The sequence below is a fragment of the Mycteria americana genome, chromosome 5 (genome assembly GCF_035582795.1).
Source record: "Mycteria americana isolate JAX WOST 10 ecotype Jacksonville Zoo and Gardens chromosome 5, USCA_MyAme_1.0, whole genome shotgun sequence".
NCBI lineage: Eukaryota > Metazoa > Chordata > Aves > Ciconiiformes > Ciconiidae > Mycteria > Mycteria americana.
The window spans coordinates 31,901,223-31,914,246 of NC_134369.1; the positions used below are offsets into that span (position 1 = coordinate 31,901,223).

At 50.9% G+C, this 13,024-nt stretch overlaps 1 protein-coding gene across 1 annotated transcript; it reads left to right on the top strand.

Annotated features, from left to right (window-relative positions):
- Positions 1 to 2,223: 2,223 nt before the first annotated feature.
- Positions 2,224 to 6,996, top strand: LOC142409864 (transmembrane protein 151B-like). The gene is made up of 4 exons (XM_075501620.1): positions 2,224 to 2,248; positions 2,314 to 2,510; positions 2,861 to 2,971; positions 5,566 to 6,996. Exons 1-4 carry the CDS (start codon positions 2,224 to 2,226, stop codon positions 6,994 to 6,996), a joined length of 1,764 nt encoding a protein of 587 aa, XP_075357735.1.
- The last annotated feature ends 6,028 nt before the right edge of the window (positions 6,997 to 13,024 follow it).

A 13,024-nucleotide genomic window follows, 5' to 3' on the forward strand; every position in this document is an offset into this window, starting at 1 on the left:
CTCTCTCTCCACCCCTTTACGCTATGTGAGATTAGCAGCCCAAATCTGCACAATGCTACAACACAGCACGCTTTAATGATTTTAATTACGGTTGCTGCAGCCAGAACCTGACCTGGCTGCTGTTGAGCCAGGACGAGTGCTGGGTGGGTGTGCCTGTGCAAGGGAGGCTCCAGCCAGTCCTTGCATACCTGCTTTTGATCTTGGGCATCTGCCATCAGAGGGTGTCTTTGAAGGCAATTGCCCTTTCAGCCACTGCCTGGATGTTTTATCATTTGCAAACTAAGTTTTGCACAGAACTTTCTTGAAGGAGAAATAATCGAAACGTTGCCAGCCTGGAAACTCCTGTCTGCTACAGGTGTCAGTTGAAATTCCAGTTCTCTGTTGGCAGTTAAGGCTTTCCAGACTATTTTCCAGCAACTGCGGCAACAAATTAAATAGCATCTATCATTTAGTGTCTCAGATGGCTCCATGCCACCAGACAGAAAACAGACCATGGGAGGATGTGGAGCTGCCTCTTCATTTTGCGTGGTGCACAGATTCTTCGCTCTGCCTGAGCTTTCTGGAAATGATGGGCCAAAAAACCCCAACGCAAAAGCGGAGCAGTGCTGCGGGGCTGACTGCCTGGGGCTAGGGACATCTCAGGGCAGGGCTGTCCCCAAACCTTGTCCCTCTCCACAAGGCCCCCAGCATGGGCACCCACAGCCCTCCCCACACGTGCTACCTCTCGCCCATGGCATTTTCCTCATTTGTGCTGAGATCTACTAAAGAATTTGGGAAATGTTTTGTTGTTGGTGGTGGTTTTGTTAAGTGTGGAAGAGTAAAGTGAATTTTGGCTTGTGATTATTCATAGTGTGGGTAAGAGTTAGCAGGAGTTTCCAATCCAGTCAGGTGTGATGAGAAGGGAGGCCTCTGAAAGCTGTTCAGCAGCATGCCAGAGCGTAGCAAGACATTATTTACAGCATGTGTTTTTAACACGACTTGAAATTCATAAACAATAATACTGACAGCTCAGCTGTGCTTCTTCACAGCATTCCATCCAAACCAGGAAATTTTTACAATTCGTACTGTCATCAGAGGTGGTTGGGACCTTTTGGGTGAAACATTTGATTTGGCAAAGCCATCCCTGTTCACCGAAGTGGTTGTAGAATCACAGAACAGTTTGGGTCGGAAGGGACCTTCAAAGATCATCTAGTCCAACCCCCCTGCCATGGGCAGGGACATCTTGCACTAGATTGGGTCGCTCAAAGCCCCGTCCAGCCTGACCCTGAACACTTCCAGTGATGGGATGCACAACTTCTCTGGGCAACCCATGTCCCGTTTAATCTTCTGTCAGGAGGTTTCTCAGGTCAACGCTGGAAGCAAAGCCCAAAGCAAAGCCCCCACCACACAGGAGAGGAAGGACACCTCTCTTGATCTGGGTTAGAGACCCAAATCCACGAGTCCTAGCTCACAGGCAAAGTGCCTGCTGACTGAGCCTCTGTCTATTCTGGGACAGTCTCGGGTTGGCTCCGGCTTTCTGTCAGGCTCTCTGTCTTTGCTTTCTTCAATTATGTTTCTCTATTAACATTTTCCAGGGGTTATGCTTTTGTTCCACATCAAAACTACACAGATCCCACAGCATTCCTCAAAGGATGCAACTCCCGTTCACTGGCTGGCCCAAGTTATCATGGAAATTATTAGTTTCCTTAAGCATTTACTGTACTCATCCAGAAATACAAGCTTGCCCTGTTTCGATCTGAAACACTATGCACGGAAAGGAGAAAATTCCACGTAGTACCACAAACATCACGCTTGCAAGAAGGTGGTATGTTAATTAATAAAGTCTGGGAGCCACTGGTTTAACATATTAATGAATTTGTTATGCAGAGAGAGAGATAGAAAGATATTTCCTTATTAGATTTTTGAATGTCTGATACTTTTATTGTAATTATGTTCTATTTCATATCTTTCTTACAAACACTCTAATAGTGTTTCTAATAGTATAATTGTGTTAGATAATTATTTCAGCAAAGAGAAGGAGAAATAAGGGAATATAGGCCAGATGAATGTATTCAGAACTTGAAATAGGAGGGACAGCTGTGGCGGTAGACCCTGGAAGAGAGATCCTTTTATAACTGAGGACCTGCCAAGAGTGGGATCTGCTTAGGAACAAAGGAGGGTGTGAGACAGTGGGTCAGAAGAGCCAGGAGAAAAGAATCATGTTTTTCCCAAAGGGTTTTGAACATGAAGGCCCCGCTGAACTGGACTGGTAGGTGTGTGAATCAGAGAGATGTGGCAGTGGGCTTTATGGCTGCACGTCTTCACTAATGCAAGGAGGAGAGAAGCTGCCTTTTTTACAGGCTGCAGTGAGAATAGTGGAGGTGACCTGGCTCAGGCTGATCCAGCCCTTTCAGAGCAGTGGGATGAAGACCATTTTTGAAGTGTCTCCAGAGGACGCATACAGAAATGTCATCTTGGACCAGCAAGCCTCTGAGCTGCTGCCAGCCCAGCCTGGAGCTGCTCCAGAACTGGTGAGACCAGAGCCATCTCTTCCCCCAAAGGGGAGATGGCATTTCATGGAGCTAAGCACATTAGGAGGCATTTGCCCACTCTGATATGGCCACTGATAGCCCTAACCAGCAGGGCTGGTTGAATCACCCCTTGGGCAGAAGTAAACCTGTGGGTTGTTAAGTTGGACCACAGAGCTGCAGAGAGCGGAGAAGTTGTTAGTCAAGGGAAGTGAGATAAAGGGAAGGTGGGGATTGCAGTGCCTTTGGCAAATAGTGCCTTAACTGACGTGGGACAGCCCTTTTGCATGGCTGTGCCCAGGGCCAGGCTGACAGCGCTTCAAACAAGCCATAATAAAAATTGGGGTTCCCAGAACTGCATGGAGTACTTAAGCACTCACGTTAAAACTGACTGCTGGACATCTTTTGGATGTCCATCTGCTGGACTGACTGCTGACATGCTGGGTCCACTGGCATTCCTCACGGTATTAACCATACGCGATTTTACATGAGAGGTACCTGTGGAAACCCGAGTGTGAATTTAAATTCCTGTGTTAGAATATTGCCCAGCTGATTTCTTCTGCACAGTCCCAGTGACTGGCGTAGAGAGATGTTAATTTTTAGAGTTTTCTTCACCTCAGCAAACCTTCAGGGGAAAAAAAGGGTAGAGGTTTGCAATTCTTCATTACAGTCTGTACTTTTGCATTACTATAGCACTTAAAACTCTAGTTCCATGTCAAGAAGAGACAAAGACTAGAAGACAGTCATTCCTGGTGGAGTTCCCACGAGTCCAGTGACTCAGGGTCTGACCCAGGGTCCAGTGTACAGCTGGGGCAGAAGCCTACATTGGTGCAGTAACCACACTGGGACAGAGCAGTGGGTATTTGACAAGAGTTTCAAGAGATGAAACTCTCCGTGACTGCACGTAGACTCAGGGATTCACCCCCAAAACTCCCATAGTTATTTTTCAGCTGATTTGGGGACTGCCTGAAGCCACTCTGTGGCTTTCCTCAAGGTTTCCTGCAAAAGGCTAAGGGAAACAGCCTTATTCTTACCCATACTAAGGTCTTTTCACTGCCCTACGTACAGAAAAGTTATGTACCCTGTCCTTTATAACCCACTTAGCTTCTCTACACCCATTTTGGCCACTGTCAAGAGAATACAGCCCAGAATAATTATTCTTTATTCTGACACATACACACATACAAAAGGTTTGGGATAAGAATAGAAATTCTTTACAGATTCCTTCTAGATGCATCAGGGAGAATCAGGGGCCAGATTCTGCCCTTAGTCCCTGCAGATGAATACTGGTGTAGCTCCCTAAAATCAATAAAATTACTCTGCACTTACACAGTGTCAGATAAGAAGATACGAAATCAAAACCAAACCTCATGAAGTCTAGTTTGGCAGTGCTCACAGCAAGCCATAAAACCCTCTATAGTTACTTAGAAGTGGTTCTCTGTCCCAGAAAAAAAAAGGAGTATTAAATATGACCTTATAGCCCTGCAAGGTTAGATGCCAATGCTTCCATCTCATTGAGAAGACTAAACTCTTTCTAGTGGCGCCGTGCTATTATTTCCTGAGTCATAAGATGCTGCTCCTTAAATTCCTTGCTGGTTCAAGATTACTTACTGAATCCTAACTGCTGTGGGTCCAACATAAGCCATATGGGGAGAACTTTATCCCTGGAGAAAGAAAGAGAAGACATTTCCCAAACCTAGCATCTGTTGGCATCTACAGAGCAGTTTGATGCTTTAGAGGTGGCCCCTTGGGAGAGGGAGTAACAGCGTGCTTCTATTTTTGCATGAAATCAGGCTCGGCAGAGGGCATGATGATGCATAAGTATCAGTGTGTATCTGCTTTCTCACTGTCATTTCCTCAGAGTTAGGGGGGAGGCAAAAGATGGCGGTAACAAGAGGGATGCAGACAGCCCTCCACATTGCCTATCGGGGCGGCGGGGGGTCTTGCTTCACACACTTTCTACAGATGGGCAGCTGCCAGCTAGTAACGTAACTCCTGCTGCTGCTGCTCTTTGCAGGGAGACAACTCTGTTTCCGCTAGCTGCTTGGCTCGATTTGGCATTTTTTATTATAGCCCAACATAGCATGACTATGCAGCTGATTCACTGCACCATGGCTGGGGTAAGGACTGCAATCACACCATCTCAGGGGATGCAGTGGGAGTACAAGAGTGCGAACTCCGGCTCTACTCCCAGCGTGACTTTTGGGACTTGAAAGAGACGGATGTGCTGTGTTTTAAATATTCACGCATACACCCTTAGCTCCAACGCTTAAGCTTTCAGGTATTTTAGGTTGGAGCTAGTCTTCTAACCAGCCTAAAGCTATGCTGCACTGTGCTGTAATCCTGACAATTTTTTCAACTAAATGTGCTTGAATCTAGTAATTTTCCCGATGGCTCACCTCCAAGAAAAATGGTGTCGATCATTTGGTAGGTTTCAGGGTTGGGTGTGAGTCAGCTCTGAGTCAGGCAGCAGCTCCAGCTCCACAAAGTGCTGGTCCCCATGTGCTGGCATGACCCATGGGGCCATGGCCCTGGCCCTGCGATGGATGCTGCTCCCGAGCCTCCCCAGCAGCACCGTGTGGGAACCCAGGCGCTGGCCACTCACAAAGCAAAGGGGCAAGTCCACAGCCCCGCACTTTTGGCTGTTCACGTGCTGTGAAGCACTGTCAGCCTCAGAACGTGGCGAGGTGCGTAGATGATGCTGGCTCCAGGCAGGGAGAAGGACATGGGGACCCATCTCGCTCCCTGCAGAGGGGCCCATCTGACCGGGGTACAGGCACAGCGAGTCACTGCTGCGCGAAAAACTTCCCTCCCCAGAGCCAGGAGGAAGCAAGAAGGGAGTTTTGTCCAGAGACCTCTGTCCCTGGCATGGTGTTTCTGTTTATATTCACATTTATATTAAGTAGGGTGGTGTCCCAGTCCTCAGGCAGTCGAGAGCAAAGCCAGACGCAGTCTTGAAGGCAACAGTCACTGTGTGTGTTGAGCAAAGCGGCGTGACTGATGGGTTCCTCGCTCTCTCTTTGTCTTTCTCTCCCTCTTCCCGGTGGTGTGATTGAAGCAACGCCCTGTGAAGCAGTCCCTGAGCGCCTGCATGTGCCGAGAGTCCCACTGGAAATGCCTCCTCCTCTCCATCCTCATGTACGGCTGCCTGGGTGCAGTGGCCTGGTGTCAGCTGGCCCGGGTCACTAAGCTCAGCTTCGATAGCTCCTTCAAGGGCAAGTCTATGATCTACCATGACAGCCCGTGCTCGGATGGCTACGTCTATATCCCGCTGGCCTTCCTCTCTATGCTGTACGTGGTGTACCTGGTGGAATGCTGGCACTGCCATGTCAAGAGAGAGCTGCAGTACAAGGCAGATGTGGACAGTGTCTATGAATGCATCAACCGCATGCAGCAAGCCACTCCGTGCATCTGGTGGAAGGCCATCAGCTACCACTTTGTGCGGCGAACCCGGCAGGTGACCCGGTACCGCAACGGCGATGCCTACACCACCACGCAAGTCTACCACGAGAGGGTCAACACCCATGTGGCTGAAGCTGAGTTTGACTACTCTCACTGTGGATACAAGGACATCTCCAAGGAGCTCCTGGGCCTGGAGAGCTACACAGCCACCAAGCTGAGGTTCACCAAGTGCTTCAGCTTTGCCAACATTGAGTCTGAGAACTCTTACCTGACTCAGAGGGCTCACTTCTTCACGGAGATTGAGGGGCTGGATGACTACATGGAGGTGAGGGAAGGCATGCAGCTCAAAAACGTGGACTTTAAAGAGCTTATGATGGCCTACGGGGACCCAGATCACCTCCCGTGGTACGTGTCCCACTATGCTTTCTGGGTGGCAGCTATCCTCATGATCTCGTGGCCGCTCAGGGTACTCATAGAGTATCGGACTGCTTACGTCCACTACCACGTGGAGAAGCTGCTGGGCCTGGAGTACACAGCGCCCATGGCGGCGGAGGAGCCCTTGTACCGGTACCGCATGCCCCGAGACGCCACGCAGGACAGCACCGAGCTGGAGTGGCACATCTGCACCAACCGGCAGCTGATCCCCAGCTACTCGGAGGCCATGCTCATGGACCTGGCCGACTCCTCGGCCTACAACAGCTACGCGGTGTGCCGGTATGGCGAAACGGCCCACGGCTGCGAACGCTGCAACCGTGCCTCCAGCACCTCCTCCATCTTCTCACGCCACGCTTTCCACAGCTGCAGTGGCAACTCCCGCCTCTCCCTCAACACCAGCCGATTCTCCCTCTGCCGTGTCCACGGCTCCCACAGGACAGGCCTCTGGAGGAGCCGCAGCAGCAGCATCGCGGACCGGGGCTGCCAGGACGAGCAGTGCTGCTCCTACTCCAGCCAGCTGGCTGTCAACGAAAACCCCCCAACCTACCATGACGCCCGCTTCTTCCCCGTCCTGATTGTGCACAGGCCGGAGGGGCACGACAGGCGGCATTTCTACGTCAGGCGCTCCTCCTGTCTAGAAACCTCTCTGTGACAGGCCTCCGTGCTTTCTCGGCTCCTCTGCCGCGGGACAGGGCTTGCAGAGGTGCTGCCGGCGGGGAGCCTGCAAGCGTCGGTCTCCACAGCGGGTCGGCAGGATGAGCTTCAGCTCTTCCCCCTGCCATTGCAAGAGGATGTAGTCACTCTTGACGAATGAGCTTCTCCCCCTCCTTCATCTGGTCTCCCTAGTCTTTTGTTCCCCTCTTCTTTTCGCTCTTCGCTCCTCACCCTTTCTCTGCTCCTCAGTTCCCTGCCTCTCCTCCCATCCCACCCTCAGTCTCTTTTTTATGTTTCATTTGACTGCTGTTGCCGCTGGAGGATTTATAAAGCCTGTGCTTTGCAGTATATTTGCCCTCTTGGATGCCCTGCAAGGTAAGAAACTCGGATAGAGCAAGGCGAAAGGCACGCAGCCAGCCAGAGTCAAGTCAGAAGGAGAATTCAGATCTGCAGGCGCTGAGTCACCTCCTGCAAACCCCAAATGAGGTGCTTTTTAATTTATTTTATTTTCACCAGTCTTTTTTCCTCTTCTGTCATTTATTCTCTCCTTTCTTCATGTTCTCCTCCTCTCACTTTACCCTCATCTTCCTTTTTTTTCACTTTTCTCACTTCTGCTTTCCAGTCTTTCTGGGGTATTGCTGGTGAGGATATCTTTCAGGGTGTAATTGCCTTCCATTGGGCAAAAATAAGTTATTCGCGGCACAAATGTCACTGACTGCTGACACAACCACAGACTATGCCCCCGAGAAGTGCTGAGGACTTTCTTTCCAGAGCAGCGACATACACCAATAAAGCAGAAAGCCCTTTGCTCACCTTGCCCTGCCTGGTCTGCAGCAGAGACACCACTGCGTTTCCAGCTGTGGTTAACCTTGTCCAGCTCCACCCCTGTTAGCAATCGTTGAAAGCCGTAATGTAGATCAGTGCCCTGTTAGTGCCACTATTTTTAGGAATGTGGGTCTGGTTTGTGGTTGTTTCATTCCTACCACTTGCTCAGAGCAGCACGGGCTGCACAAGGGGAGAGAGGCTAGACAGGGAAAGGTAAATGTGGTATTAACCCTCCCACTGATAGTCTGGAGTTGTTAGGAAGCTCTTCCACCCACAGCATCTATTAGAGCAGTTGCAGGACTGCTCTACTTTATCCTTCAGCTTTCCATGTGCCCTGGGGAGGGCTTTTGGCCCATATCCCACTGCCACCTTCCCACCTTCCCAGGCGGGATGCGTTGCCACCCCAGCCCCGGGCAGGGAGCACAGCTGGGAGCCAGCCCCACCGGCCACTCCTGCTGGGGCTCCAGGCTCTTCCTGCAAGACTTCCCCTGGAGCAGGTGCAGCACCTTCCGGAAACTATCGGATTAGTCCCAGCAATGCCAAACCCAGAAGGCGTCCGGTCCTGATGGAGCGGACTGCTGCACTCTGGGCTGTGGGCTGCACTCCTGGCCCGGCTGGAGACCCCCCTGGGAGCTAGGGACCAACCCAAGAAGCTTATGGCCACACTGAGGACCCGCCAGGGACCTGGCACCTGCGAAACCTCCATCCCACAAGGGATGGTCATACGCTGAGCAAGCTCTGTACCATTTTGTCATGCGGATGGCGGAGATTATTATCCACCGTGACTCACAGGAGAATGCAATACGATCGCAATACAGTCACTTTCAAAAACAAAGTGTTGTCACTCCCTACAGCAAGTAGATAAGAAACCGAGCCCCCAGAGGGGCTGGCAACAAATGCTTCCTCCCAAGTCCGTTCTGTGTGTATCTACATGTAATACGAGATTTGTAAAGTCATATTAGTATGTGTAGATTATATATAACTCTGCATACTTATATGGTGATTTCTTATGGCATTGACTGTTGCACCATGTTAAATACATTTTGTTTTGGTTTGATGACTCTGTTTTGATGTGCTGTGTTTATTTCAACTCCAGAAATAGAAACATTGGCAATACCTGGCTAAGCTGCTGCAAGCGATGGCACCATCAGAAAGGTTGTTTAAATTCGTATGAGTCGATCTTTTTAATGTAAATACTTTATGTATGATTTATGTGACATTTTCATTCTGACAGCTTGGCATTTATCGCAAAAGATAGATAACACATATGATGTGTTAGTTTATCACCTCTAAAAAAGAATAACCATCCCAGACACATGGAGGAACCAGGTTTGGGCTCCGGGTAATGATTATGGTTGGGCTGGGGCCAAACTGGATAACACTGAAACTTAGAGAAAAATCCAAACTTAGATCCACCCTACAGTGATCCAGTCCTAGCCCCCATCTACACCGTGCCACCTACTACCCCCAGGCAGAGCTGGGAGAGTTTGGCAACCAGGAAGGGATCAGGCCTGAACTCAAAGCTCAGACTCATCCCTGATTTACTTGTATTCTGAAGACGGAGTAAATGTAAGTCTTTAATATGGTTCCCTGTCCTTATCTTCATTCACACAGAAAGTTAAAACCAGCACATATGGAAGATGTAAGAGCTGGAGGTGGCTGAAACTTCATGAAACAGAGAGGCTGGAATATTTCAACACCGTTTCTTACTGAAGGAGGTGGTAGGGAGGAAGACAAGAAAGGAGAAAGGAAGAGATGGTAGAATAATATAAATTAAAAGAGAACAGAGTTCAGCTGCAGCTAAGATAATTCCCAAATGAGCAGCATAACTCAGTTACGGCAAGCTTAGCCCAGACACAGGCAGGATGAGTTTCAGTCTTCTTGTGTAGCTGCTGCAGCCACCTGTGGCTTTAAATACCATGTCCAAGGTCTTGGCATGGCCAGTTTGGTCCCATACGTATTTCAAGATTGAGAGTTATATTTGGGTCCTCAGAAGTGGCCACGTTAAACAGTATTATTATCCGACATGAACAAGCTCTGGCAATCCCATTATTATGATGGGTTGGGCAGAGAATGGAGACAGTTTATGCCCAGTTTTAACTTTTTCAGTGTCCTCAAAAGCCACTGTAATATCCAGCATCTCTCAAACTGTGTCCTTGGCTGGGTTTGGAAAGCCCAGAGGATTTCTGGTTCCTCACTCCTTGTGTTCTGGCCCAACTTTGGGGCTTTTATTTGAGAAGCCATCCCTAAGCTGCAAAAGCCCACACACACAGGGAGCTCCCTCCACTTGCTGTAGCCTCTGGTGGTGACTGCAAAGCTGGGAGCAGCTCCTGTTCTGGCCTGGGGCTGAATATGCTGGTTTCAACAGATCACCCACTCAGGAAGCACCTGAACAGCCATCCTGGGTCTCCTACACCATAGAGCAGAGCTACTCCTGCGACCCTTGAACGCTACTTCATCGTCGCCCTTGCCATTGCCGCAGCTGCCTGATGCAGGATGAGGGATCTGTCCCCTAGCAATGGAGGGGGTAATGCAGCTCTTCAAATCCCAAGTCAGAGGATGGAGGGGACAGGTTCTCGAATCCGAGTACAAACCAGGCAGCTCTATGGAAAACGCCTTGTACAAAACACAGGGATCTTGTATCCAATTGCAGACTGACTACTTCAGCAATGGAGTAGTGGCATGTGCCAGCAGCTTTTGCCAAACTTTTAGGGCTATGTCCTCTCATGTGGAAATGGGTGTTTTGGGGTGCTTTCTCACTGGGATAACCCATCCTTGTCCTGTTGGGTCTCAATAATTAGAAGAGGCTGAACAGCAGAGCAAGGTGAGGAAGTCCAGCAAATACTTCTCTCCCTCCTGCCTTCTCTCTCCCCTCCCTCCTTCCCTCTCTTCCTTTCTTCCTTTTTCCTTCTCCCTCATCTTCAGAAGTCTCCCAGCACTGGGAATTCACCTCTTGATTATTCTGCAGCTCTTCAGGCATTTTCTAGAACATGCCTACACCACCCAGCAAGTCTGGTGAGATGTGACAACACACTATCGCAACAGAAGAAGTAAGGAAAGGACCTAAGCCAGGAGGGCACCAGCTTATTTATAAACCACTGTGCTGTGTCCTGTGCGTGTGGGCAGCGAGCACTGCCACTGGTGTTACGGCCTGTAGAACAAAGCCACGTTGCTTAATTCAGTGGCACGAGAGGCTGGGAGAGTTTATTTGTCTTCAGTTCCTAAAAGCGTTTCAGAATCACCAGTTTCTTTGATTTCTGCATGGTAATATTGCACTCCTCCGTAAGTTTTCCCACAGCAGTTTGCACTCCAACTGGCAATGCGTGCAGGATTTCAGTCCAATTTTCATATGGCTCTTCCTGCCTATCACTGTTGACACAAAGCCCTTCTCAGAAGAGCTGAAGTCAGATCCCCTGCTGGGGAAAATTCCCTTTGGTCTATGGTTCCAGCACAGCTTTGATGTCTTACACCAGCCCAGAGTCTGGCCTGTGCCGTGCTACAACAACTTCCTATCCTGTACTCCTCTTTGCAGATGAAACCTCCTTTCCCCTTCTCTTTCCCCTGCCCAAAGCCTTTGGGAGCATCGCATATGACATTTGGACGAAGCACAACATGCCCATCGAGGCAGAGGCATGCTCCGGGCATGCAGCGTGGAGTCAAGCATCCCTCGGCCACTGCCTCCCAGGATGGGCTTGGCCAAGTCGCAACGCTTGCCTGTGCCTCCTCTCTCCTCCTTGTACACCAGAGCGCTTCCTGAGCCCACAGGGCCAGTGTAGTGTTGTAAGCCTCTGTAATTGCAAGGCTGGAAGAAATCATTAGAAGGAAAATGCCTTAGAAACACAGCGTTATTCTAATGGCCATTATTTTTTGTCATGAGACAACTAAAATCTGCAAAAGTAGCTACTTTCTGGAAGGCGCTATCGCCATGAGTAAGTGCAGAAACATGCTGCACACTCGGATAGATGGGTATATATGGATACACGGGGGAGAGAGAGCAGCGACAGCAAGTGCGTGTGAAGCTTTTAGCAAACACCAGCACAGAAGCTCTCAGCCCAAGAGCCATCGTGATCCCGGCGAGAGGCATGTCACGATTTCCTGTCCCCAAGAGCACCCAGGCTTCCCACAAGCTCTCGGGTGGATGGCTTGCCAGGGTCTCCTCCCGGCCGCCTCATTGCGGCGGGAGGCACTGGGGCGGGAGAGACATTTCCGTTCTGGTCATGAAATCTTCTTGGCATTGCTCCAGTCCCCTAGGAATTCCTATCAGAAATGCAAATGGCTGGGGGGGGAGGGAAGATCAGAGCTTGGGAGGGAATTACGTGAGCTTGTCGTGCCTCAGTTTCTCCATCCCCCTGATGGGGATAACACTGTTTCCCCGTGCTCCTCTGCTTAGCCAGGTTTCCAGAGTATTGCAGGAGCCACTGGGTAAGTGTTGCACACCGATGGCTGTGGCAGAGCTGAAAGCTGCATCATGTTGTAACGATATTGCTCCTTATGGTGCCTTTCAACCCAGATTCTCACCGTAACTCCTACGAAAAGGCAGCACCAGATTTTTTTTAGATTGTTTGTCGGTGACTTTTTCCACATCGTGCTAGTAACTCTGTGGCAGCAGAGATCTCCTTCCTCAGACCTCTCCCTACTTTTCCACTAGCAGAAAAGAGGGCAAGGCCAAGCCGATCCTGCTTGAAGGGCACGGGCGCATCTCCTCACGTTGCCTGTGCTCCTCCACAGATCCAGCACCGGGATGGGGTGGCCGGCATCCCCAGGGCTGGGGTCCGGCTGGTAGGGAAGCGCGGCCGAGGCAAGGAGCCGGAGAGGGCCGGCCAGGGAAGATGGGGCTGGGGGTGCTGCGTGCGTGAGGCGAGGTGCTGCTCATCGCGGCAGAGCCTGGGTTTAGGGGGACTGAGCCCCGGTGGTGGCCCCGAGCCCTCCTCCCCGGGGGGCTAAGGGTGCACGGGGGCTCCTGAGGGGCCAGGCTGGCCTCCTGCCTCCATACGCAGGTAGGGGAATAAGCGACCTGGTCTTCCCCCCCTGCCCGGTGTCCCGGCAGCTCCCGCGGATGTGGGTCACCCGCTCTGGAAACCAGGCCGCCGCCTGGAGCCGCCCGCGGGGCCGCGGCCCGCCGAACCCCCGCCGGCCGAACCCCCCTCCCGCCGCTTGCGGAGGGCTCCGACCCCCGGGCACGGCGCGGGGCGGGGGGCGGC